This window comes from Rissa tridactyla, chromosome Z (assembly GCF_028500815.1).
Source record: "Rissa tridactyla isolate bRisTri1 chromosome Z, bRisTri1.patW.cur.20221130, whole genome shotgun sequence".
Lineage (NCBI taxonomy): Eukaryota > Metazoa > Chordata > Aves > Charadriiformes > Laridae > Rissa > Rissa tridactyla.
The window spans coordinates 52,043,651-52,069,076 of NC_071497.1; the positions used below are offsets into that span (position 1 = coordinate 52,043,651).

The 25,426-nt window shown below is 39.2% G+C and overlaps 1 protein-coding gene across 7 annotated transcripts in view; it reads right to left on the reverse strand.

Moving 5' to 3' along the window:
• CCDC171 (coiled-coil domain containing 171) overlaps nucleotides 1-22,451 on the reverse strand; it is a 154,570-nt gene extending 132,119 nt beyond the window's left edge. For 4 of the 7 annotated variants that reach the window (XR_008463778.1, XM_054185377.1, XM_054185376.1 and 1 more), the window contains exons 1-6: nucleotides 20,472-21,618; nucleotides 19,253-19,415; nucleotides 12,670-12,808; nucleotides 10,488-10,662; nucleotides 9,472-9,653; nucleotides 5,078-5,224 (exon numbers count right to left, since the gene is read on the reverse strand). Coding sequence is in view for 6 of the 7 variants with exons in the window: in XM_054185377.1 (XP_054041352.1) it covers nucleotides 5,078-5,224; nucleotides 9,472-9,653; nucleotides 10,488-10,662; nucleotides 12,670-12,808; nucleotides 19,253-19,299 (690 nt within the window). In the remaining variant the exon portion in view is untranslated. Of the gene's footprint in view, nucleotides 1-5,077; nucleotides 5,225-9,471; nucleotides 9,654-10,487; nucleotides 10,663-12,669; nucleotides 12,809-19,252; nucleotides 19,416-20,471; nucleotides 21,619-21,857; nucleotides 22,098-22,409 lie in introns of those variants that run through there. The other 3 variants (XM_054185375.1, XM_054185374.1, XM_054185378.1) reach the window with 3 other exon arrangements.
• Nucleotides 22,452-25,426: the final 2,975 nt, after the last annotated feature.

Genomic DNA, 25,426 nt, shown 5'->3' on the forward strand with positions numbered 1-25,426 from the left:
TTATGCTCAGTAGGTGGTAAACCCCTTACCAGTACATGAACTGACACTGTTACTTTATACATGCACATAGACAAAATTAACACGTGACTTGGCACTAACTCCTGGTGAGGGCTACATAAGACAGTATTCAAACAACTTTGGTCTGATAGTGAGGTAAGAGTGAACAGCCTTCAAACTGGACTGGAATAATACGATGACATAGGAGATGGTAAAGAAGAAACTCCCCTCAGAGAGCAAGTCCATTATGTCAGTGAGCTTGCCACCAGAGAAACGTGAACTTTGGAGCCACCGCAGCAATACCATTATGAAAAGTGCAGTACTTAGAGTATATACAAGACAGTCACAGTAGCTAGAATTCCTACCTGCCAGCTGTGCATTGTGGAGACACTAGAAAGCAGAGGATTAAGTAGGGGTAGGCCATCAAGAACTGTGTAGTCGTAGAAGACAAGAAGTAGTTTAAAGTTGAACCAGTAGCACTGTGAACTGGCTGAGGAATGTGTCGTCTCTCACATTGCTTGGAGCTTTTTCAAGCCTTTCTTATGAGAACTATAACTTACCTACCACTGCAGCTCATGATGAAATTAACAACAACAAGAAAAAAAAAACAAAAAACCAAAAACAGGTCTGTGGGTTTAGGGGGTTTGTTTTGTTTATAGCTGGGACCTAAATTTCACATTTCACTGACTTAGATACAGTCAGAAATTCGTTACACCCACAGCCTTAAACTATTGCCATGTACATGTACCTTCTGCAAATATAGAGATGGACCATCACTCTAGTCTTCTTTGCAGTCATCTCCCCATCATAGAAGCATTACCAAACTAATACAAGATGACACATTTAGCAGGACATGAAAAGGTCGATATACTTACAGGCAGGGAAGCAGGAAAGGCAATGTGAAAGCTAAGGGAACAGTCTTTAAATGGTAACTCAAAGCATCTGAAATATGGTAACATACTCAGTCTCAGAAATAAAATTGACCAAGTTATGGGACATTTTTCAGGCCTCATGAGAAAGGCTTAAAAACTCTGAGAGGCCTTGAGCTCCAGCTTACTAACAGTTGGCAGCCTCAAACACATAAACTAAACAATAGAAAATCACTACATTTCTGTGAACAAGACAAAGACTTTGGAATTTATGAACTAATAATTCTGTTTCTCATGGTAAAATCCACATTCCCCTTTCCTCCACTGTTTGTCAAACAGCTTTCCCACCCAGCTTTTTGGCAGCTAGACACATCACAAGGAACACTATTTTTACATACAAATTGCTCTATATTTCCCAAGAAATCATCTTTCCAGAGCAATGAAGCTAAAGGCTAAAATAAAAGACGCTGGTTCTAGGAAACTGATTATCATAAATTCTAGTATCCTGGTAAGCTCGATACAAATACACCAAGAATTTGTTTGACTACTGAATCTTGGGCTAAAGAGGCAGAATGATAAGGTTCCCAATCTAAATTTTTCTTGTGCAGTATGTGTTCAACTTCAGAAAGACTCCATGTCCTTGCAATGGTACACCACATTGGTATCACTGCAAACTGCAAAGCTATCAGGTTAGACACTGTACCAACATCTATCTTTCAACTGAAGAGTCCACAGAAACTTGCCGTTATCCTTTCTCTTCATTTCTCATTCCAAAACTAGAAATGCCTTCTTTTAGACCATGTTCAGAATAATGACTGGAGGATAAAACCAGACTGATTTTAGAAAAAAAAAAGGGGGAGGGGGGAAGACTTTTTTCACCTTCCTTTCTTTATAACATAGTCTATTAGATATAATTCTTCATAAACATGCCATTGTATAAAAAGAAAACGATTATAAATTTATCATTTCCTTTCATTACTAAAACACAAATATTTTCCCATGGATTTCTCCCTTATGTCCAGCAGAGGGTAGTAAAGGAACAGCTTTATAGAAAAGTTCATACTCATTGCATATCAAGAAGTAGTGTATAACAAAAGATTGTAAGATTGCCCTTTAATTAGAATTACCCTACCCTTCACACAAATCACCTTAAGAAGTTTGCCATCATCATCAAGAACTTAGGTACATATTTTCTAACCAAATGCCCATTAACAGAAGGTACTCTGCATCGAAACTGAAATCACACGTGTCTCCTATGTCCATCTTTCCACAAAAACCAAATTTCAACCTGTAAGTCAAAAATTTCACACAGAGCGATAAAGAAATATAGGGCTATTTCATGAAAAAATGTAGAGTGTTCTGTCTGGGTGTACTACATTAAGGCTTCTATATCTGAATGGAATTCCACCTCAAATACTGACATCATAGGCAAAATTAAGAGTTGTATTTAACCACAGCTGAAAGAACAGGACTGGTTATCAGAAATTTACCGACATTTCTAACATGGGTAATACTTATTCCCATACTTTGAGGAGTTTTAAATTGACAGCTAAAACATCACAGAACTATGTGAGGGTAATACCAGATGGGCAGAAACACTAAGAGACTCTGGCACGTTGGCATATAGTGAAAACTACTGCCCAGGCATCAGTTCCCTTCTTTAATGCCTCTTCCACACTATAGGGGAAGAATCTGGCAACTAAGAATATGATCCACAGAAAATAGCACGCTAGTGAAGCAGCAGTAAGGCAGAGAGGAGGAAATTATACTGACAGCCTGTGTTTAAATCACAACAATCTCCAGGTTTCACAGAAGCACTTCTTTCTACTTGGGAGCACTGCATTTTAGAAGGGCATAGTCCTTTCTTTCAAACACAATTAGAAGGGAAGATTGTGCTCATTTCCCTTCCTTTATGTAACAAGTCAGTCCTTGAACACTCCCCCATTTCCTTACAGCCTCCAAGACCAAAGCTCCAATAACTGAGTACAGACTGAAGAACTGCTTATGTGGTCCCTTTGGTTGATGTCTTTACACTCTGTTTCAGCATGAAGGACAGACGATACCTCTGGCTGACTGAGCTCCAGAAGGTAAGAGAGGAAGAGGAATGACAAATTTATAAATCAAAGAATGGTTGCAATTACATTCCACACACTGTTAATACTAAACTGTTCATTGGTATGTAAGAGGAGAGAATTGTAGGTGACACAACTTAAAATACATTTTATTAACTTGAATTTTGAACTTCAGAAGCCCTGCAGCCTTTCATGACCATAGAAAAGGCAGAACAAATTTTACTCCACAGATTACTGGTACCTTGTAAGATGCAGATGATGCTGCTGTCACAAACTCTGGAGTTTAAGTCCATTAACTAGTACGAAGTCTACAGTAACCAACACTGTCTACAGTGATCAATATTGAAAGCTTAAAATACCTAGTGTTTTTGCTTCTTAAAGAATAGATATTTTCAGAGATGCTCATTATTTATTCTCTCTTTCAATTCAAGTATAGAACGGGTAAGTTATCCCTGTAGGCTCTTTCAGACACTTACACACATGCAATTTGCTTTTGAGATGGTAAAGTGAGATGCAAGCTGATTAAAGCGTATGCATTGCAGTCTAACTTAAACTTTATTTTTTAACTCACAGGGACTTGTGCTAATTTTAATTTGCTTAAACTTTCAAATGCAAGAGGTTTCACCACATACTTTCCTTAATCACTGCTTAAAAACTATACTTACAAGTACCATAAGATTGATTTTTCTGACATCTGAATACATTGTTTTCTCACAACATTATTAAGAGATTCAATAAGTTAAAAGAATTCAATAAAAATGAAGCAGCAATGAAAATATCTTAGCTGATTGTGGTTAATAGATAGCATTCCCTAATAATATACATTATATTATACATTTTCAAGGAAGTGAGTGCTTCATTTTCAAATTTATAGATGGTGAGTACACCCAATCAAAATATTTAGTAAGAGAAATAATTTGCTGCCTTGCTCCTCCCCCTTTCAGCCCATGATTCCTATGTTAATATATTAAAAGCCATGAAATCACAAAAAAAGTCCTTGTTAAAGCAAAAATCTTTGTTTTCAAAAGGGCTATTGGAACTTCACCGTACACAGCACTTTCCAACTGAAGATAATTCTGGCTAGACCAGTATGTGCAGCTCACAATACCTGACAATAGATTTCCTGTAGATCTCTTTCAGGGCACAAAAGTCTACCTTGTTGGTCAATAAGTCAGTGTTTTTAGTTGATGAGCTTTGATCTTCCCTGTAGGAATTTTCTTTTGTACTTCGTCTTTAATGCGGGGCTCTACCTACCTCACAATCAATGCTTTAACACTTCTTTTGCCTTTAAGGGAAAAATAACAAACACAGCTGAAAACTGTATGTCACTTATTCCTTTAAGGGCTCCCAGTATCCTGCAAGTGCCTATTCTTTAAAATTCATTGCAGAAAATATTTAGAGATGCTGTTGGTAGAAAACTTACATCAGGATAAAGAATCATCCAGTCACTATGCCCTTCTGCAGTGGCAAATGTTCTACCAAGAAAGCCTTGGTCCAGACTATACATACGGATAACATAGTTACTACAAAGTCTATCAGTAGACAAAAAAAATGTTGAAACTTCGGAGAGAGCTAGCAGTTTAGTAAGAGAAGCACATTTACAAGACTTTAGTCTTAAAGACTTGGGACTTCTCAGAAACGGGTGTCACTCAACAGACAGGCAAACTAAAACTACCTGAAGCACTTAAGTCTATACAGGAAGAGGCTGCCATAACACCACTGTGATCTTCCAGTATGCTATTCTCTCTACCTAGCACATCTGTTGACTTTCTCAACTCTAGTAGATTTTCCATTGCAAATTCAGTAATTCTCAAAATCAGTTCTTAAACTGAAGAGATAGGAAAACAGACAAATTAAGAAGTTAGGGAAAATACACAAATTTCCTAAAGTAAAGGTAGCCTTGTTTTCACACTCACATAAACCTTTTCCCATCTGCTGTTCAAACACCAGTCTCAAGTTAGGCACAAAGTTTAAGTGGCATTTGACAATTCAGCCTTTTCTGCAAAACAGATGTTCAACATTTTGTTAATCCAGTACATAGAATTGACAGCCTAACTGGGAGGTTCCATCCCTCAAAAATGAAAATCCTCAGAGTGTCAGTGCTTGTTGAGACTAATAGCAATAGACAAAAATCCTTACTTCAAGTTCTTTCTTAAGCCGCTCCTCTCGTTCGGCACTGTATTCAAGCTCATTGGCCTGGCGCCTCAGCAGCTCAGTACAGCCATTGTGTTCCACCTCCACATCTTTCATTTTCTTGCGTATATTTTGCAGTATATTATTCTGCTCCTAGAAAAAATAAAGCATTAAGATAAAGTATTATAGTAAAGAGTTCATAGAATAATACTTTATGAATTGAGACTGTATTAGAACAGTTCATTACGATCTAACACGTTAGCACATGTCAACAGAACCATTTAACCAACAGCAGACATGTTCTTTACTCGCCACATGGTAAAATGTCTTGGTTCAAAAATCACTATGAACATGACCTTCTTTGGTAATACTAAAATTAGAGCCAATTCCCCATAGGAAATCTTACTCTCTAAAGCGTACAAGGCTGCTCTTCCCATCTCTTCTCTCTCCCAGCTCAATGGCAAAGATGGAGAGGGAAACAGTTAAGTGCATTTGACAAAGTGATACACAGGAACAGAAGTTCTATTTTGTTATGGTTTTGATTGTTAGAACTCAAAATCAAAACAGACATTTTTAGAAACAGTTACTCCCATAGACTAAATAATCTTCATTTCTGCTATTCTGAGAAAGAAACTAAATTACTTTAAAAAATTATCTACATGAACCACAAAGTTCTCAGTAGAATAAAATAACCAAACTGTTCCCCACTTCAATTTCTGCGTTCAGAAGCTGAACCAAGCTACAGGCTGGGATAATTACTAACACTGCTGGGCTCACCAGCTCTGTGGAGTCACTGCTACAAAATCCACATTCACACCACACCAGGCTCAGTGGAAAGTAGCCAAATAATGAACCCGCAGTAGTCTAGCGCATACTTAAGCTGGAGATCCCAGAAGTCTCAAAAAGAACAGCTTTGGTCTAGTGGACAGGAATACGCTCTTCCATAACTAGCATCAGAAACAAGATATAAATCCAGTGATTTAGTTTGGAGACCAAATCTGTTAAAATTACTTTCTGTGCAAAACACAGAAAGATTACACTAAGTCCTCCTGTTCATTTATTCCTATTCAACATCATGGCAAGAGACATTTTGTGGAAATAAACCAGTTGGTCTGCAAATTCTGCTATTACTCTTACATTACATAATCTCGTTCCTAGAAATTACTGATCATAAAGCATCTGTAGAGCACGGAGGAGGATGAGGAGGAGGAGAAAATTAATTATTCATACAGAATGATTCTTCAGAAGACTGAAGTCTGACAGAACCATGTTTATACATGACGATCAAAGAAATACTAGTCTTTTCCAGAGTTTGGAAAACGATTTTTAGAAGTTACTCCAGATTGAAGGTAGAACGCTTTGGCCACTCAAACATGACAATAAGGGAATCACGGCTCTTCTACACTGCTAACTGTTACCAATTAGTAACTAAAAAAGTAAGTTTATTTCCTCTTTTCTTTCATGCAGAGGCACTATGGCACGATTTTTTGGCATCCTCTGAAAAGATAACAAGGAGTGTGCATGTGAAACACATGTGAAGAAAAAAATGGAAACCTCAGTAAATCAAAATATTGCAAAAATAGTATACCTGGATATGGACTAAATTTAAGGTAATCCTCTAACTTTGCCTGTCATATCAAGCCAATGCAGAGGTTTCTTCCCATCAGTATGCTAAAAAAATTTTTACAACTACTCCCACTCACTCCACACTGGAAAGATACAGAGGTATTTATCTGAAAGATATATCTGAAGAGATATTAACAAAAGTGAACTGGGAAAAGCACTACATAGTTTGCTGGAAAACACTACATCAAGACTTAAAATCATTTTATACTGGAAATGTAGTTAACATTAATCAGACTAAAATTGACATGAATACATCAAGCTTATTATACAATAACATATATATTTTTATATATATAATTATACAAAAATATATATAATGTATATAATTATACAATAATATATATATTATATACAATATATACAAGAATATATATATTCTTATACAGAATCTTAAAGAAGTCTTCAAACTTTTCAGACTTGGTATGAAACCATGCAAGATTATCCCAGCAACCACCTGCACTTAGAAGGTTCAAAGAGAAACATCCTTCCCCATGTAAAAAAATAAATATATATATCTATGTGTGTGTGTGTATACCGGCATATCATATACACACTTACTATATATATCTGCTTATGAAAAACATGGCTAATTTTTTTTTTAAAAAGTATATAAACAACACGATTTCACAAGTAATCTACAGCAAAACTGAGTGCTTCTGTGAAGGAGTATTATATGCTGACTAACCACAAGGTGATGCTATTGCACTTAGTATTGAACTCCAGCATCTTTTATTATGAAGCAGCTGGCACGCTAAGCACACTCAATACTACACTGCAAGCCTGTTAGAAAGCAGAGAAGATTACTTTCCCTCTGTAGCTTAGAGACACATTTCAGTAGGTTAAGCTGACTTCATTTCCACGTCTATCTGAGCATTTTCATGGCCAAGCTCAGAATTACAGTTCATGAAGTGCAGCTTTTCCAATCAGGATTTGCGTATGTGCCTAGAATCTCACACCTATGTACATATTAAGACCAAAATTAAATCCAGTTTATCTAGCTTTCATTTCATAACTCCAAATAACTATAAAAGTATTTAAAACAGGCCTGTAAATACACAATGTAAAAGACTGGAACACATCTGAAGTCATAATTTATAAACCCAGATCCCTCTGACATTTATCTGCCAAGTTTAAATCAATCAAGCCTTCAAGCAACAACTAAGGCAGTCAAGTCCATATTTAATATTTATTCATGTATTCAAGTATTGAAAGCAGGTTAGGAGTTGACACCTAGTAGTGAACTGCGTTTACCTTATGAATTAACAATTTTCTAGCTTTAATACATTTACCAACCAAACACCTGTCTCTGTAGATCACCTTTACTTCCAAATACACATCCATTGACAGAGAACAAAATGTCCCAAGCAATCCACTGCTCTTTTTGATCTGAGGCCAAACATCACTTGAGAGAGTATACCCCTCCAACATTGCTCTTTTTACACGGTATTAAACTCAGTGAATATGCCTGCCACAAAACACTGCATAGAACAGAAGGTAAGTGCATTCCAAATCCTCCTCAACCTAACTCAGCCTACTGTTAGCCAGAACACGAGACAAAACTCCACCCTTAGCCTGCTTTATCTGGCAACTTAAAAAAGAAAACTGCATCTAAAAATAGGTTTCTTCATAGCCTATACCTAACCTTACTTTTTTAAGCATGGACTTTGAAGGAAAACTTAATCATGTTTCTGTTGATTTGAGAAGGACCTCAGGGTGTCACTTGTCAATCAACTGATGTGGTTTTTTCTGAAACTCTCTAAACCCTCTCCTTCCTCGGCTTTCTTTTTTTTTTTTCTTTTTTTTTTTTACACTACTATTCCTTTATGGTTTTCCTAACTGTTCCTTCAAAGCACTGTTCAACATATCCACAAGATTACTAGGGAGAGGGGAGAGGAAGGAACTCCCTTTTTTTCCTTCATTCAGAGAAAATCCAGTTTAGTGGGATCCTTCTCCACCATCAGGGCTCCTGGTCATTAAGATACCAACAAAGTGCAAGTCCTTTTGCAGCCCATGCACAGAAACACTACGTATCCATGCACAACCTGACTTCTTCTTCAGGTCTCATTATTGCACCGCTCTTTCCAGATCTTGTGTTCAAACAAGCAGCTGAGAAGTCAGTACACAGTACTTTTGGAATACACAAAGTGTTTCTCCCTGCCCTGTTTTTTTTTAGAGCTGCTCCTACAGGTGCCATACAGAATCTGACCAACAGCACCATAACATAGTACAACAGGTAGGTTTGCTGCCAGAACTTGGCTATCAAGCTGCCAGACAAGGATTGTTTTGTGTCATTTGGGAAGGCTGTTTGGCACTGTCCCAGGCTTGGAGCTGACCGGGTGGAAAGAAAGCAGGGCTAATTTCCTACTGCTTGATCAATGGCCGGACCAACTGAAACAAGTCTGACACATCTTAAAGGGAGCTATAATAGAAAACATGAATATAAAAAATAGAAGAAGTCTTGCTGAATAAAAGAAATTTAATCTTAGTAGCCATAGGTTCTCTGCATACGTCATGCATATGAGTAAATGGCCATTAGCCTTAACAGCGCCTCTGTGCTACATGTCTTTAAAAGCATAAAGGATAACTGTAGCTGAATATATTGTCGATTTTCCTCAGATTGTATTATCGCATTGCTGAGATATAAGGCAATTCAATTGTCAATTAAAAAGAAAAAAAAAAAAAAAAACAGAAAAACCCCAACCCACCACACGCTTTGCAACTAAAAAGTTGCAGACATCATCTCATGCAACTTCCCAACTATTAAAACATCATACCTGCAAAACACTTTCTAGTTTGGTTCTTTCCTTAAGAAGCAATTCATATTCACTGTTGCAAGTTCTGCGGATATCATCCTTCTCACTTGCAAGTCTTTGCTGTTGTTCCTTCCACTTCTGCTGAGCGATAAGAAATGTCTTCTCAGTCTCTGCAACCTTCTGCTGAAGTTTTTCATTCAATACTATTGTTTACAGAAAAAGAGAAAGAAAGAAAGAAAGAAAGAAGACAAGTGACGCTGCAAAGCATGTTCAGAAAAAAATGTATAATGATTGTGTGTATTGCGATATGCTGTGGAACACTGAAACAGTAACACTTCCAGCACTGGAGAGCACCACCTTCACTACACAAAGAAACAATCAAATTTCGTGTTCCTATTGCATCTTTCACACAAGAACACACATAATTTAAAATAGGTAAAATCTTCCCTTCCACATACTACTGTCACAACATAAACATTCCATTACCTATAACAAGAGAAACAAGAATGAGGAGAAGATGAGAAGAAAAGAAACCAGACATAAGCACTGAAAAACCCAAAACCTTTGAAAAGATGAAAGAAAGAAGCAGTATGATGAGAAATCCTAGAAAAAAGTTGTTGGAAATAGTGCAAACAAATGAACAGGAGTGGACTTTTTCTTTTCTTTTTTTTTTTTTTCCCTGAAATGGAAAAGGAAGAACTGCTGGACGTAGTGATAACCAGGATGTGGATAGCCACCATGATTACAATTCTCTACAAGGACAGCAATGAAAGAGGGAATAACAGAAGGTAAAAGGTAAGAGGAAATAGGGTTGATAGGTTTAGCAGGTTGGTTTTAACTCACACATGAGACAGCAAGAGTTTTGTAAACTTTTATGAGTTTACAAAAGCACATGAGTAAGAGACAGGAAAGATAAGAGAGATCCAAAGAAAAAAAAACCTTACCTAGAAAATTTAACTAAGTCACTGCTGCTCACTTACCTTCCTGACTTGGAACTGACTTAGCCTTTATTTTGTGTTTGCTTTTTTGAAACTTACCTTGCAGTTCCACAAATTTGTTTTTTGCATCACTTAACTCCTCTTCTGCAGCATACATTTTCAGGCGAGCATCTTTTCTGGCAATTGCCAATTCATATTCGAGACTTTGTCGAACAGCCTCTCCTTTCTCAATTTCTGACCGTAATTTGACTATCTGGCTTTCATAGTTGGACAGCTAGAAAATAAATTTGTTTCAGAAAACTGGCAACAATGCTCCCTTGAAAAAATGCAAGATGTTACAGAGTATTTTTAAAAGACATTTTGAATTGCGTTTACAGTTGCCTTCTAATTCCACTTGAATCTGAAATATAGTCTTGCAAATGCACATTTATGCAGATTTTAAGTACTTCTACTTCTTTTTATGCAAACTATTCCTATTCCTAGATTAATTTCATGTACCTTAAACATAGCCTTCCATTCTTCCAAAAATACACTACCTTAAAAAAATAAAAGTCATAATTATGTCATCTTCCTGCACCTCAAAGGAAAAAACACAGCAACAGAAACATTATGTTCCACAGGCAATTTTCTGGTAACTTTCTGTAAATTTAACACTTAGAAAAAAAAGTCATGTTGTGATACTAGACTATCAAATATCTAATAACTCACAAGTATATGTATGAACATAAAATTCAGTCCAATAATGTTCAGTAGTCAAACAGAATGCTATCAAATTTAACAGACAACAAACTAAGAACAGAAAATGTTTCTAAAAGAGATCTTATCCAGATTAAGAAACATAGTCCAGTCACTGCTGCCAAAAACTGCGTCCAGAAAATGAAGTTCAAGCTATTTCAACACAAGAAAGTGTAAGAGTAAAATACGTATTTCTTCAGAACATCTACAAAGTAGCCTCTTGACTTCAATAATATCACATGTAGGTAACTTCAGCACTACCATTATCTGTAGCTGCACAGTAAATGGATGGGCATAAAAAAAACCCAGACTCTTTAAGTAGTTTATCTACTAAAATGCAACCCGACTTTGTGGTGCAAACCACAACAGCAAAATGGTGCAAAAGATCCTTGTACACACCCAGCTTTCAAATTCTCAACATAAGAGGTGGTTTGCTTGGTTGGGTTTTTTTTAAATCCAGGGATACAGTTTATAAAATCATCCCACAGTTGATGGGGCAATGGGAAAATAATGAATTAAGTGCAGCACAAGAGCAAGTCATTGTGGGAGAAGCAGGAACCTCTTGATTTGGGTACACACCCCAATAATAAATGGATATAGAACAGCAAACTTAGTTTACTGGATGGATTTAGCCCAGAACAGATGAATGAGCACCCACATCAACTGCCCCTAGCAAACTGTTAAGAGCAGAATTGTTACCTATAGTAGTAATAAAACTTCTGCACCAGCACAGTTTAAACCAGGATATCAGCTGCCAGACTGGCATTAGCAAGAGTGGGAAGTGTTCCTAGTAGCAACAAATCAAAAGCTGATTACAGCTACTGCTGTACTCAGTGCCCACCTTTTCTTATGTATCCTAGTGTAAAAGCTGATATTCGAGCTAAAGAAAATATTACGTATTTTCTTACTACTACTTCATTTCAATACTAGTTTTCTACAGCAGCATCAGGGAAAACCTTTGTAATGCAGGTAAATTATTTCCCTATGAATGACGTTCTCATTAACAAGTATAAAGTTATTGAAGAACTCATCACCACATTTGTACATTATACATTGTTACAGTTAATTGAAAACTGCAAATTTGCATATTGCAAGACCACTGAAGGATATCCCAGCTGGATTTGGTACATACACAAAAATACTGTACTACGTTTATGAGCTGCAAATGATTTCTGTATAATTAAAATAATACTCTAATACCCTGCAAAAAAAAAAAAAGATCTTTCTATGAGGCTAGATTCAAGCTGTGGCTTTTATTTCTTTGTGTCACCAGGCAATTTTATCTAACCAGCTGCTGGTAGTGGCAGTGACTACTTTCTCTGCAGAAAATTTGCACTCTGCTTGGTGCAACTTTAACTATTAACAATGCCAGCAGAGGTGCTAAGAGTTCCTATGAACACGTATGAGAGGTCTGTACAGTGACACCTTGCTTGTTACTTGTCAGCTAATGACCCTGCTTTTGATAAACCACACAAGAGCATCATTTTAATGAAATGAGATTACATTTATTCCAAGAGTAAATCAAAACAAACAAAAAATTCCTTACTTCTTGATTGTGTTTAATGGTTAAGTCTAACTTTTCTTGTTTAGCTTGACAGAGTTTCCTTCGCAGATCTTCAGCAGTGTCCAATTCTGATTCATTGCTATTTTGTAGTAACTGTGACTCACACTTGGCATTACGTAGGCTGCAAAATATGAATGTTTTCAAAAAACATGAGTATTCCTTTTAAGTTTCAGTGCTCCCTTATTTCAGTGATCAGATTGTGAGCCCAAAGTTCCAAACATTCACTTAAGTAAAATTACGCCACGTAGTTGTTATCATACTATTGCTCTTTAAAAAAGGTTTATATAGAATAGCTAATTGTGCAAGATATGAGAGATGTAGCAGCAGGAACTTAAAACAGATAGGGACTTTGGATTTATCAAAGTTGATTTAAGCATAATTTTTTTATTATTCTTATTCATTATCCTTATTATTGATGCAATAAACTTTCAGGATGCTTAAAAAACTTCATTCCAATCACTTAAATTAAAATGTCTACAAGATTTGTTTGTCTCCTGCAGTAAGGCTTATTTTTTAACATGGATTACCATCTCAAAACCACGTCTGTCATGAAACAAATGCATATGTGTGGAACAAAAATAACTTCTCTACATTTTCTCTTCAAAGATATATACATATATATATACACATATAACTATACACAAGCAATTGATCACAAACATAACACAAATGAAAGGTCTAGTCCTCTGAAATACCCAGTATCTTTCCACTACTACTTCAGTTAAAAGAAAATCTACGCGACAGTTAGCAGGATCAGCCCTTGAGCACCAGAAGCAATATTAAATTAATCAAAACAAGCTTTAATATGTAGAGTGAAAAATTACTATAAAACCACCTATTTAATTAAAATAAACTAGTTTAATAATCTTATGTGCAACTATTGTAGCTTCAAATTGGACAAATTTTAAATTATTTCAGGAGTTAAAAATCAGTTTTCACACTATTTTATATATGTCAGTTTCACATTATTTAATATATACATATATCAGGTTTCACGATATTTTATATATGTAAGACTGGCTGCAATAATTAGTTGCTCCACACAAACGCACAAGTTCTGAGGACCTCTAAGTGTGGATGCATTTCGAATCATAGAACAGTTTGGGTTGGAAGGGACCTTTAAAGGTCACCTAGTCCAACCTCCCTGCAATGAGCAGGGACATCTTCAACTAGATCAGGTTGCTCAGAGACTCATCCAATCTGACCTTGAATGTTTCCAGGGATGAGGCATCTGCCACCTCTCAGAGCAACCCGTGCCAGTGTTTCACCACCTTCAGAGTGAAAAATTTCTTTCTTATATCTCGCCTAAGTCGACCCTCCTTTAGTTTAAAACTATTACCCCTTGTCCTATCGCAACAGGCCCTGCTAAAAAGTTTGTCCCCATTTTTCTTATAAGACCTCTTTAAGTACTGAAAGGTCGCAATAAGGTCTCCCTGGAGCCTTCTCTTCTCCAGGGTGAACACCAACTATCCCTATTTCAGCCTTTCCATACAGGAGAGGTGCTCCAGCCCTCAGATTATTTCTGTGGCCCTCCTCTGGACCGACTCCAACAGGTCCGTGTCTTTCCTGTGCTGAGGACTGCACAGCTGGACACAGTACTCCAGGTGGGATCTCTCCACAGAGCAGCAGAGGGGCAGAATCACCTCCCTTGACCTGCTGGCCATGCTTCTCCTAACGTAGCCCAGGATACAGTTGGCTTTCTGGGCTGCTAGTGCACATTGCCAGCTCATGACCAGCTTTTCATCCACCAGTCCACCCAAGTCCTACGTGGCAGGGCTACTCTCTATCCCTTCATTTCCCAGCCCCTATTGATACCGGGGTTTGCCCCATCCCATGTGCGGGACCCTGCACTTGGCCTTGTTGAACCTCATGAGGTTCACATTGGCCCACTTCTCAAACTTGTCCAGGTCCCTCCAAGTAGCATCCCATCCCTCAGGTGTCTCAACTGCACCACTCAGCTTGGTGTCATCTGCAAACTTGCTGAGGGTACACTCAATCCCACTATGTCATTGATGAAGATATTGAACAGGACTCGTCCCCGTACAGACCCCTGAGGGACACCGCATGTCACCCATCTCTGCCTGGACATTGAGCCATCGACCACTGCTCTCTGGATGGTACCAGACAATTCCTCATCCACCAAACAGTCCACCCAGCAAAACCATATCTTGTGGGGGACTGCGTCAAGTGCTTTACAAAAGTGTGGATACATGAAATTCACAGCTCTTCCCTTCTCCGCTGATCTAGTCACTCCCTCATAGAAGGCCACTAGGTTGGTCAGGCAAGACTTGCCCTTGGTGAAGCCATGCTGGCTGTCTCGAATCACATCCCTGTCCTCCATGTGGCATAGCACAGCTTCTAGGAGAATCTGTTCCACGATTTTCCCAAGAACAGAGGTGAGGCTGACAGGTCGGGAGCTCCCAGGGTCCTCCTTGCTACCCTTTTTAAAAATGGGGGCAATGTTTCCCTTTTTCAAGTCACCAGGGACTTCACCTGGCTGCCATGACTTTTCAAATATCATGAGGACTGGCTTGCCAACTGCATCGGACAATTCCCTCAGGATTCTAGGATGCATCTCATCAGGTTCCATAGTCTTAGGTATGTTCGGGTTCCTCACATGGTCTCAAACCTGATCTTCTCTCACAGGAGGAGGGACTTTCCTTCCCCAGTCCCTGTCTTGTGGTCCATCCACTCGAGAAGTGTAGGGAGAGAGGTTGCCAGTGAAGACTGAGGCAAAAAAGGTGTTGAGTACCTCAGCCTTGTCCTTTTCCGTTGTTACCAGTTTGCCAGTCTTGCTCATCATGGGACAGACGCTTTCCTTGACCTTCCTCTTCAGGCTGACGTGCCTGGAGAAACCCTTCTTATTATTCTTTGCATCCCTTCGCCAAGCTCAGCTCCAGCTGCGCCTTGGCCTTCCTGACCCCATCCCTACACAACCAGGCAGCGTCCCTTTCCTCTTCTCAGGATACCTCTCCCTCCTTCCACTGCCTGTGCAGTTCCTTCTTGCCCTTTAGTTTGACCAGCAAGTCTCGACTCAGCCATGCTGGACTCTTGCCTTCCTTTCCTGATTTCATGCACCTGGGGATCGATCGAGAGCTTTTGCAGTCTACGGAAAGCATCCTTAAAGATCTGCCAGCTCTCTTCTGCTCCCTTGTGCCTGAGGGCAGTTTCCCAAGGGGTCCTATTGACTAACTCCTTCAAGAGCTGGAAGTTTGCTTTCCTAAACTGCACAGGCCTGACTTTACTCATCCCCTGGCCCACATCCCTCAGCACTGTGAACTCCACCATGCACGATCACTGCAGCCCACGCTGCCTCCAATCTTGGCATCACTGACTAGCTCATTTGCATTGGTGACCAACAGGTCCAGTATAATATACCCTCTGCTGGGGCTGTCTATTACCTGGCTTAAGAAGTTATCTTAAGGAGTCTCCGGGATTGCTTACAGCTTGCTGTGCTACTTTTCCAGCAGATGTCAGGGTGGTTGAAGTCCCCCAGCAGGATGAGAGCCTTCGAGCGTGATGCCTCAGGTAGCTGGAGTAAGGAGGGCTTTATCAACAGGCTCCCCCTGATAGGGCAGCCTGTAGTAGACACCAACCACAAGGTTCCCTTTGTTGCCTCAGTCTCCAATTCTTACCCATTGGCTTCCAACCTGCTCATGGCTATTCTTCAGAGACAGCTCTTCATGCTCTATCTATTTCTTGATGTAGAGGGCAATGCCTCCACCCCTCCTTCCTAGCCTGTCCATTCTGAACAGCCTGTAGTCATCAGTACCCACACTCCAGTCATGGAACTGTTCCCACCAGGTTTCAGTAATGGCAACTAGGTTGTAAATTTAATAATTTGGTTTTTTCTAAATAAAAAATTATCACTTTACCCCTAGGTTTGTTCATAGGCACCATTAACACTTTCCACAACTTAGGACTCCACCTGATAATATGTCTTCTCACATAAGTTGTCTAGCAAAAAAGACACAAATGTCATCAACAAAGGGAACATTAATTTAGATTAAGTGGTGCGTTTAAAGGCATTAGCAATAACAAAGGATGAAAATTCAGTTTTTTAGCTGGAGCCTATAAATATTTTAGAATTTATTAAATACTAAGTCTATTTCCATTTAAAACCAAGATGGACTTCATCCATGAGGTGAGAATAGTTGTATGTCATCGGTAATTGTTCCACAGGGTGCCATGTACCTAACACATTTTATATATTTAATAAATGTAGGCGATAAGGATCATTAAAACCTGCATGTATGACAAGAAAACCACTGGCACATTATTACCTTTCAGTGTTTACTACGGGAGCCGTACCCAAAGGAACCAACATGACTCAAAGGGCAAAATATCAGCAACAAGGTAGGTAAAATCACATATTGTTATTTCATGCAACTCTTAGCTACCGCAATAAGAAGATATGGAAATCAAGAAATAAGAAGGATCTGAACAGCTGAGGCATCTGTAAGCTGTATAAAAGCTTGTTTGTGGACATCATATATTAGGTCTGGGAGACCTTTATTTTTGCATGGCTGGGGAAAACAGAGATGAAGGAAAGGCAAGTCATCTTATTCAGAGATGATGCAAGATATATCAATCTCAACTAAAGATGGCTAAAGGCCAGACAGCACCAAAGCTAGCAAAGCACACGTTAGGGAGAAAAGCAGAATCCAAACTGAAAACTGGAGAGGACCAGGGCAAAGAAACAAGATTTATGGAAAGTGTGGACATTTTGTTAGTTTGCAGGCAGCTGAGAGGTCGTTTTGCTTCTTTAAACCTGGTGATATTTAATACTGAATACTGCACACTGAATGCAAGAAAGGGAATGAATATTTTTTGTAAAGTAAATAAAAAAACACCTTTAAATCTTTAAATAAGTGACCCTGGTTTGTATGGCAATCAGTTTTCAAGAAAACTGTTCCTTCCAACTCCTCTATTAATTATCCAGGAAAAAAAAAGAGCACAATGGAGATATCTATACAACAAAACTTACTCAGAGGAAAATTTAACTCTGTGATTAGCTGTTCTGCTTAACGGGACCAGTGGAGGAAAAAAAACATGAAAAAACAAACCACGAACAAGTTACAAAATACCACAAGTAATAGCAAATTAAGGACATTATAAAAATGAAAAATGTGCATAAAAGCATTAAGACACAACAGGACAACAGTAACTACCGGGGAAAAAAGCATTAAACACCTTTTCAAAATACCATTTTGTGCACAGCTTCTAAACTCACAATGCCATGACTGAAAAATTAAAAATATAAAGCAGAAAACCCTATTTTTGTTCTTAGTATAGAATCAAATTGAATCAGCTACTTAAAAAAAGAAAAAAACTCTGAGGGAATATTAGTATGTTAACTACTTCATTATCTTATCTCCTTAAATGTTTTCAAATAAAACAGAGGTTGGCCTTAAGAATTCTTATTTCTGGGATATTTTCTTCAGTTATCACAGTGTCATCAGCACATGCAGTACTTTATGAAAGCTCCATAATACCTATTGTAGGAACTTCTTCCATCCACATTTGTATTATAAGTTGAAGTGCTACAAGCATAAAGCTCTTGGAAGCTTAAATCATAGACAAAAACACACAAAATGTTGGAAAGTTTCACAGCATGTATCATTTGCAGTCTAACAGGAATCAGAGAATGTTTTGCACTTCTATTTTCATATATTAGTAGTTCATTGATCATTGGTCTTGAACTAAAATACAGATTTTACCAACTACAACTTCTACCTAAGACACCATTTTTAGTGGTACTTCAAGATTATTCAAGAAATCATATAAGCAGGCGAAATAGCTTTTGAGTTCTACATTGCAGAATGACTTTTGTAATTCAAAAACTTTAAATTCACATTCACTTCACAAATCAGCTAGTAACAGGGAACATAAACACTGCAGAAAAGCAGTTTTTCTCTAGCTTTTCTTCTGGCATCTGGCAGAAAATGTAGAGTAATTTTGTAACAGAGAGAAATTCTCTTTCATTTATTACCTAGCAGTGAAATTTTGCTAAACTTCCCCAGCTGAAGGAGTAGTCTACAGTCTGATTTCCTGATCAAAGGTCATATTTGTGGAATTTTGTTGTTCCTATATAATTGGTAGTTTTGTATAATCAGACTTTAAATAGTGACAAATAGCTCCCACAGCTAAGATAAACAGAATTAATTAAATCTTGCTTTAATTGTGCCAAAGTATAAACCACCTATCAGGTTATAAAAAATACGAGCCACGTGCAAGACTTAAAGCTGACCTCTACCACCTCAGCTAATGCAGAAAACCATTCTGTAACTCCAGGCCAGTGTTTCTAACTGTATACAGGAACTCCCCCTATCTCTAAGTCACATACCCCCTATCTCTCTTATGTGAGAATTCTTGCACATTGGATGGCCAGTATGCATGCCTTCAAGGAAATCTTTTCATCTAATGACTATATTGACATGGCACAGCTTGCATGTATGACACCATATCCAGTTCTTCTTCACTCTGAATTACCTAATTGCAGAGATCTAGAAAATAAAACAATGTACCATGTTACTAGACTTAAAAATACAAACGTGGAGCTCACCATTTAGCTTCCATGACAGCGTAGCTGACTGGAGAGGACAAACTCATGATGTCCAATATGCAGCTTTTTAAGTCTATAAACTCTGGAGAATGAACATCATCTTCAACTTTTACTTGACAAGCTTCAAAGATTACTCTTCTCCATATCAAAAAAACATTAAAACCTGTAACAGAGACCTGCTTTAGTTTATTTGCCAATGTAATAAAAGAATCATTTGTTAACACTCATGGTTAGCCAACAGTGTTACTGCTATGTCATGTGAACAATTACCAACAACTATAATCTGACACCAGTTTCAGTCAACAAAGAAAATTGTGCTGCTAGTCCTCTAAGCTTGAATATTACAGACAAAAAAAAAGAAAAATATTTTGTAGAATATCCACTGCCAGGGTTTTCAGAAGGATGTCAATATAAAATATTACATTTGTGTAGATTGGTCCCATACATGTGTTCTCCTAAGAGGATCACAAACTCCATTTCTCTTCAAAATAATGCTAAAGGAGATAAATGCAGGTACTATGATTTAAAGAGGTCAATATCCAAGGTTTGCTGTCTAATAGCAGCCTTTAACATAGCAAATCTTCTGTTTCATAAACCTGGAATTTTCTACTTGAATGTATTTTTATTGTATTAGACGTATCAACAATATGTAGGGGTATACTGGAGGAACATTAAATTGAATGACAGCTCAGCTTTAGAAGAAACTCACTGATTTAGTGTTACTGAGAAAAAGAAATCAATACAGATAACATATTTATAACGTAGACCTTAAAAAAACACCAAGATTTACTTCAAGTTGAATAGTATACTCATAAATGAGTTATTTCCATTAATTAAAGCAAGGTAACACGAAGAATAAGCTCTATTCAACAGTCACGATTAATGAGCCATGAAGGTTTGCTTTTGGACTCCACAGCAGATGGACATCATACTAAAGTCCAACACAAGAAACTAGCCTGGACCCATCTTTACCATCTCTGGCTCGCAGCCATGCGTTTGCCACAATCTGTTTCTGTTGGAATGAACACAGAAGTACTTGGTGGAATATATTAACTATAAACTGATTTTGTTCATTCCAATAGCTAATAATCTGCATCAGAAATATTGAAAAGAAAAAAATGCATTTCTGCCTCAAACTATAATTTTAACAGAACTTGCAGCAAGAATAAACCTATTATTTCTAAATTTTTAATTTTATGTTTTTTACAGAAAAGCATACCAACTGGTTTCCAGGGTTATCATACTGCTTTATATTCAAACATGCAGTTATTCCAAAGTATCTTCAAAATCAAGTAATATAGGAAGAAAAGTACAATGAAGGTTAACAGTTTGCTTTGGTTTATTAATAAAGAATACCTAGATGTATAATTTGTGATTTTTAAGATCTACCCATCAGAATTCACCTTGGTACACATGTTCATAAGCCCTAAAACACATAACCACCATACAACTCTCACTCACTCTCCTAGAGAAAGTGACACTGCTTTCTTTCCATCTCAACTGAGAAAACAGTGGAGACCTTATTTTCAAAGCAAAGACAAGCCTGCAGTACAATTGCTAGGCACAAGTTAAGGCCCTTTAAATTATTAGTAGCTTGCAAACTAAAAACTCCAACCTTACATGACAGAAGAACAATCCTGACAGGATATTTGTAGTATTGTACTCAACGTATCAGGGTATGGGAGACTATACCTCTACCAATTGTGCGCAATTTTCACATTAAGATGTGGCTCTGAACACTGAGAACTGGTTCTTCATACCACCCTTCAAGCTTTATTGCAACCTACACCTCATAATGAACAGTAGACAAAAAAAAAAATCTGGTTTTTCACCTCAAGAATAGAATTCACCAGGCCTACGTAACACTGAATAGCTGCAGTGAAAAAAGATCTTAGTCTGAAAACATAATCAAAATGTACTCTGTCACATACACATCATTCTGCACTTTTAAAATTTCCTGAAACTACTCTGAAGCCACATAGAGGGTAAAAAAATAATATCTAAAGCATGTTTTCTGGGAATGCTAATGATTTTGAATATGCAAACTTTCTCTGTTAAAATATGTATCAACAGTTTAGTTTACTAGCACACAAACGGATATACTCCAAAAAGCATGCTATTTCACTTATGAAAAAAAGTATTCAAATGGCATGGAAGGGCTCGTAGGACTCCCATAACTAAACAAAACAGTGCAGGCAGTGTTGGTTTGAGGAGCTAATACACTTGATGGGTGTTACCACAAAACTTGCATCATATTTTCTTCATGAACTTCTGAATATGCTTAACTAACTTTAGCAAGGCCATTGATTTAGATTAGATATAAACAAGAGATTTTTTTACTGTGAGGGTAGTGAGACACATTGCCTGGAGAAGTTGTCCATCCCTGGAAGTGTTCAAGGCCAGGCTGGATGGGGCTTTGAGCAGCCTGGTATCCCTGCCCATGGCAGGGGGGTTGGAACTACATGATCTTTAAGGTCCAATCCAAACTGTTCTGTGATTGAGACTGCTCAGAAAAAATCTAACCACAGCCTTAAGATGTACTACTTTAAAACATACAAAGTCAAATGTAACTAACACATCTGCACTGGAAGCTAGAAAAGCTCACCAGCAGTTGCTTCAGCTGAAAAAATCACCAGATTTTCATAGAATAATAGAATGGTGTGGGTTGGAAGGGACTTTAAAGATCACCCGGTTCCAACCCCCCTGCCATGGGCAGGGACACCTCCCACTAGACCAGGCCGCGCAAAGCCTCATCCAGCCTGGCCTTGAACACTTTCAGGGATGGGGCATCCACAGCTTCCCTGGCAAACACGTTCATTCACGTAGACCACAAATTTTACACAAGCTGGAAAAAAAACAAAAACATCAAAGCAGCAGCATGACTTCGCCACTCTGGCACCACAGATGCCCCGCGCTTCAGCGCCGACAGCACCCGTGGCCCAGAGGCCGTACCCGGCAGCCGGCGGGGACCCTCAGGCCCGGCGGCACCTCAGGACGCGGGGCCTCCGCCGCACCCCCAAACCCCAGCGACGACCTCCGTCGCCGCGGGCGAGGACCGGAGGGGTCTAACGGGTGCCCGTGCCTCACCGCCGCGGCCCCCCCACCACACACCCGGAGGTGCCCTCCCCGCCGAGAACCCCGCCGGCCCCGTCCCCACCTCTCCGCGCCGTCGTTAGGGCTCGGCGGGAAGGACGCGGCCCCGCCCCGCCTTCCCCAACGGCGGCTTCCGGCGGGGAGCCCGGATAACGCCGCCGCTCGCCGGCGGGGGCCCGGGACGGGGGTGAGGGGAGGCCGCCCCGGGCCCCCGCCACCCGCTGTGCGTTCGGGCCGTGCCGACTCCATCGCCCCGGTTGTCCCCCCCACAGCCAGGCCGCTGTGGCCTGGTGCACGTCCCGTCCTCCCCCCGGTGAACACCGGCATGGGGCGGCGCTGAGGAGCCCATCGCCGAACACCGGTCGCGTTTGGGAGAGGAGGGTGGCTGCATGTCCTCTCCTTCTCCACAGCTGGTGGCCTGTGGGCCCGTTCGCCGGCGGATCCCAGCCGCTTCTTAGGGGTATGGAAGCCTTAAAGCAGGCGTGAGGGGAATGTACATGTAGGAAATGGGAATAGCAGACTAACGTGGAAGCCAGATTGAGACTGGGATGCTCTCTTATACGGGGTGGCACCTTCTTCACCCAAATTATCGAGGAAAAACAAGCGGGTAACGATATTGAAAGACCACAGAATGAGATCATAGCAGGGTCTGTGGGGGAGATGGGTGACAAGGTCACTGTCTGCCTCACAGCACCGTTGCAAGGGTTCTTGTGAAAGTTCTCCTCAGCCGAGCGATTTCAAGCCCCAGATGGAAGCATCCGTGATGTCAAACAACAGCAGCACAAGAAACTGAATAAAATCCACCCTACAATATACAATGAACAAGGTATTCTTCCAGAAAGTGTGTTGCAGGCTGAAGGGAATTCCAGTATCTGAAGGCGGCTACAGGAAGGATGGGGAGGGACTCTTTATCAGGGAGTGTAATGATAGGACATGGGGTAACATCCTCAAACTGAAAGAGGGTAGATTTAGATTAGATATCAGGAAGAAGTTCTTTACTGTAAGGGTGGTGAGGCACTGGCACAGGTTGCCCAGGGAAGTTGTCAACGCCCCATCCCTGAAGTGTTCAAGACCAGGCTGGATGGGGCTTTGAGCAGCCTGGTCTAGTGGGAGGTGTCCCTGCCCATGGCAGGGGGGTTGGAACTAAATGATCTTTAAGGCCCCTTCCAACCTGAACCATTCTGTGATTCTGTGAATTAAAATAATTTTAAGGTAACCTGTTCAATAACTGCTATCATAAGTAGATACACATTAAGATGTTAGTAACAAGTAATTTGAAAGTTACTTTTTATGTTGATGGGTGACCTGAATTTCCACAGGCCATGAGATACCTGGGTCCTCTTGCATAAGCAAGACTGAATTAGAGCTATCACGCACCGCATCTGGAAAAGCATCAGTAAGATAGTCTCTTAAAAGAACATTGGTCTGCATCTGAAGAAGAAAAATGTATCACAATGTCCACAGTTTACCAGGTTATCTAGGAAAATATATAATCCACAAATGACCAGGTTAATCTTAGGAAATATACAGTCCAAAAATGGCCAGGTTGTTAGAGAACACACAGTCCAGAGGATGAACAAGTCACTTAAGAGACAATAATATACGGATGGATACTGCACAGAATGGGTGCATGTGTAAACAGAAAAAAATTTAAAAAATCTTCTGTGGGAAACTCAATTACCCTTGTCTGTAGAAGGGATTACATAATTTAGCTGTAATGAAAGTTGACCCCCCAAGTAATCATGTAGATGGATACACATGAAAATGGGATATATAACACTCTAGCAAGTTTACACAACTCTCAGAGTTGTGTGAGGTGCCATGTTTCTTCAGCACTGGGTATGCAGTACCCATCAGTCTGTCAGGCTGTGTGTACTGTACTGCTCCTTATGTAAGTACTGTTTTCTTATCACTACGGGCAGCTGTTGCATTACCGGTTCTCAGGTTTTCTAGGTTGTATTCAGTCTGCTAACCACTTCTTCAGCTCTGGTATGACTGTTTAATCTGGATGCAACAACTGGAAACAAGCAGAATGAAGTCTTAACCTTTCCTTAATTCAGACTTTTGAATTTAAAGGTTTCAGATTTTATAACCTAAAAATAATCCACAGAGAAATACTGCTAGCAATTTAAATTGAAGCATACTCTACATTTATATATGTATATTTATATTTATAAAAACACATAAAAATCATTGGGGCTTTTCTTCTAGTTGGAATTCCCCAATAGAAGCAAAATTACACTAAAGATACTTATTTATGAAGTTAAAATCAGCTTCTTTTAACCACAGAGCTGCAGTTGGTCCTCACTCAGGAAAACACTCATACTGAATTCAAAGTACAGCTAATTGCTTTGGCGTACAAGTCAGCATGACTGACTTCATGACTGCAAATACTGCCATAGCGCTTAATGTGCCCCATGACTTTTTATTCCAAAGTTTTTTCCAGTTGCTTATAACTGCAAAAGTACCACTTTGGGCTAAGATTTTCTAAGATGTTGTGGTGAAGTATAGCTTGATGCTGATACCCTTCAAGGTACAGACTGAAGTTTTAATTGCAAGAGGTGAAGAGCTCCATAATATTTTACACCCTGTGACATAAGTCTCAAATTTCATTTCTAGTTTGTGCCCTGATCTGTATAATTGGCTTGTAGCTGTGTTTTTGCTACTTCTGAATCATGCGGTTATTTTAAATGCCTTGTGCCAAATCAAACACGTTCTTTGCCCAGGTGCACAAAATTAGAAGATTTCATTGTTGCAGTTCTTTTAATAACAGCATGGCATAATTTTTGCTGATCAAAAATACTATTCTGAACAGGGCTTCCTCTGCTTTGTCTGATGAGTAGTCAAAAATTGAACATGATGAAAAATGGCCTTAGCTAATGAAGAAGTACAAATTATGGGATAATATAGAAGGAATCATAAAGATTTCATAGAATCATAGAATAGTATGGGTTGGGAGGGACCTCTAAATGTCATCTGTCCAATCTCCCCTGCAATGAGCAGGGACATCTTCAACTAGATCAGGTTGCTCAGAGACTCATCCAATCTGACCTTGAATGTTTCCAGGGATGAGGCATCTGC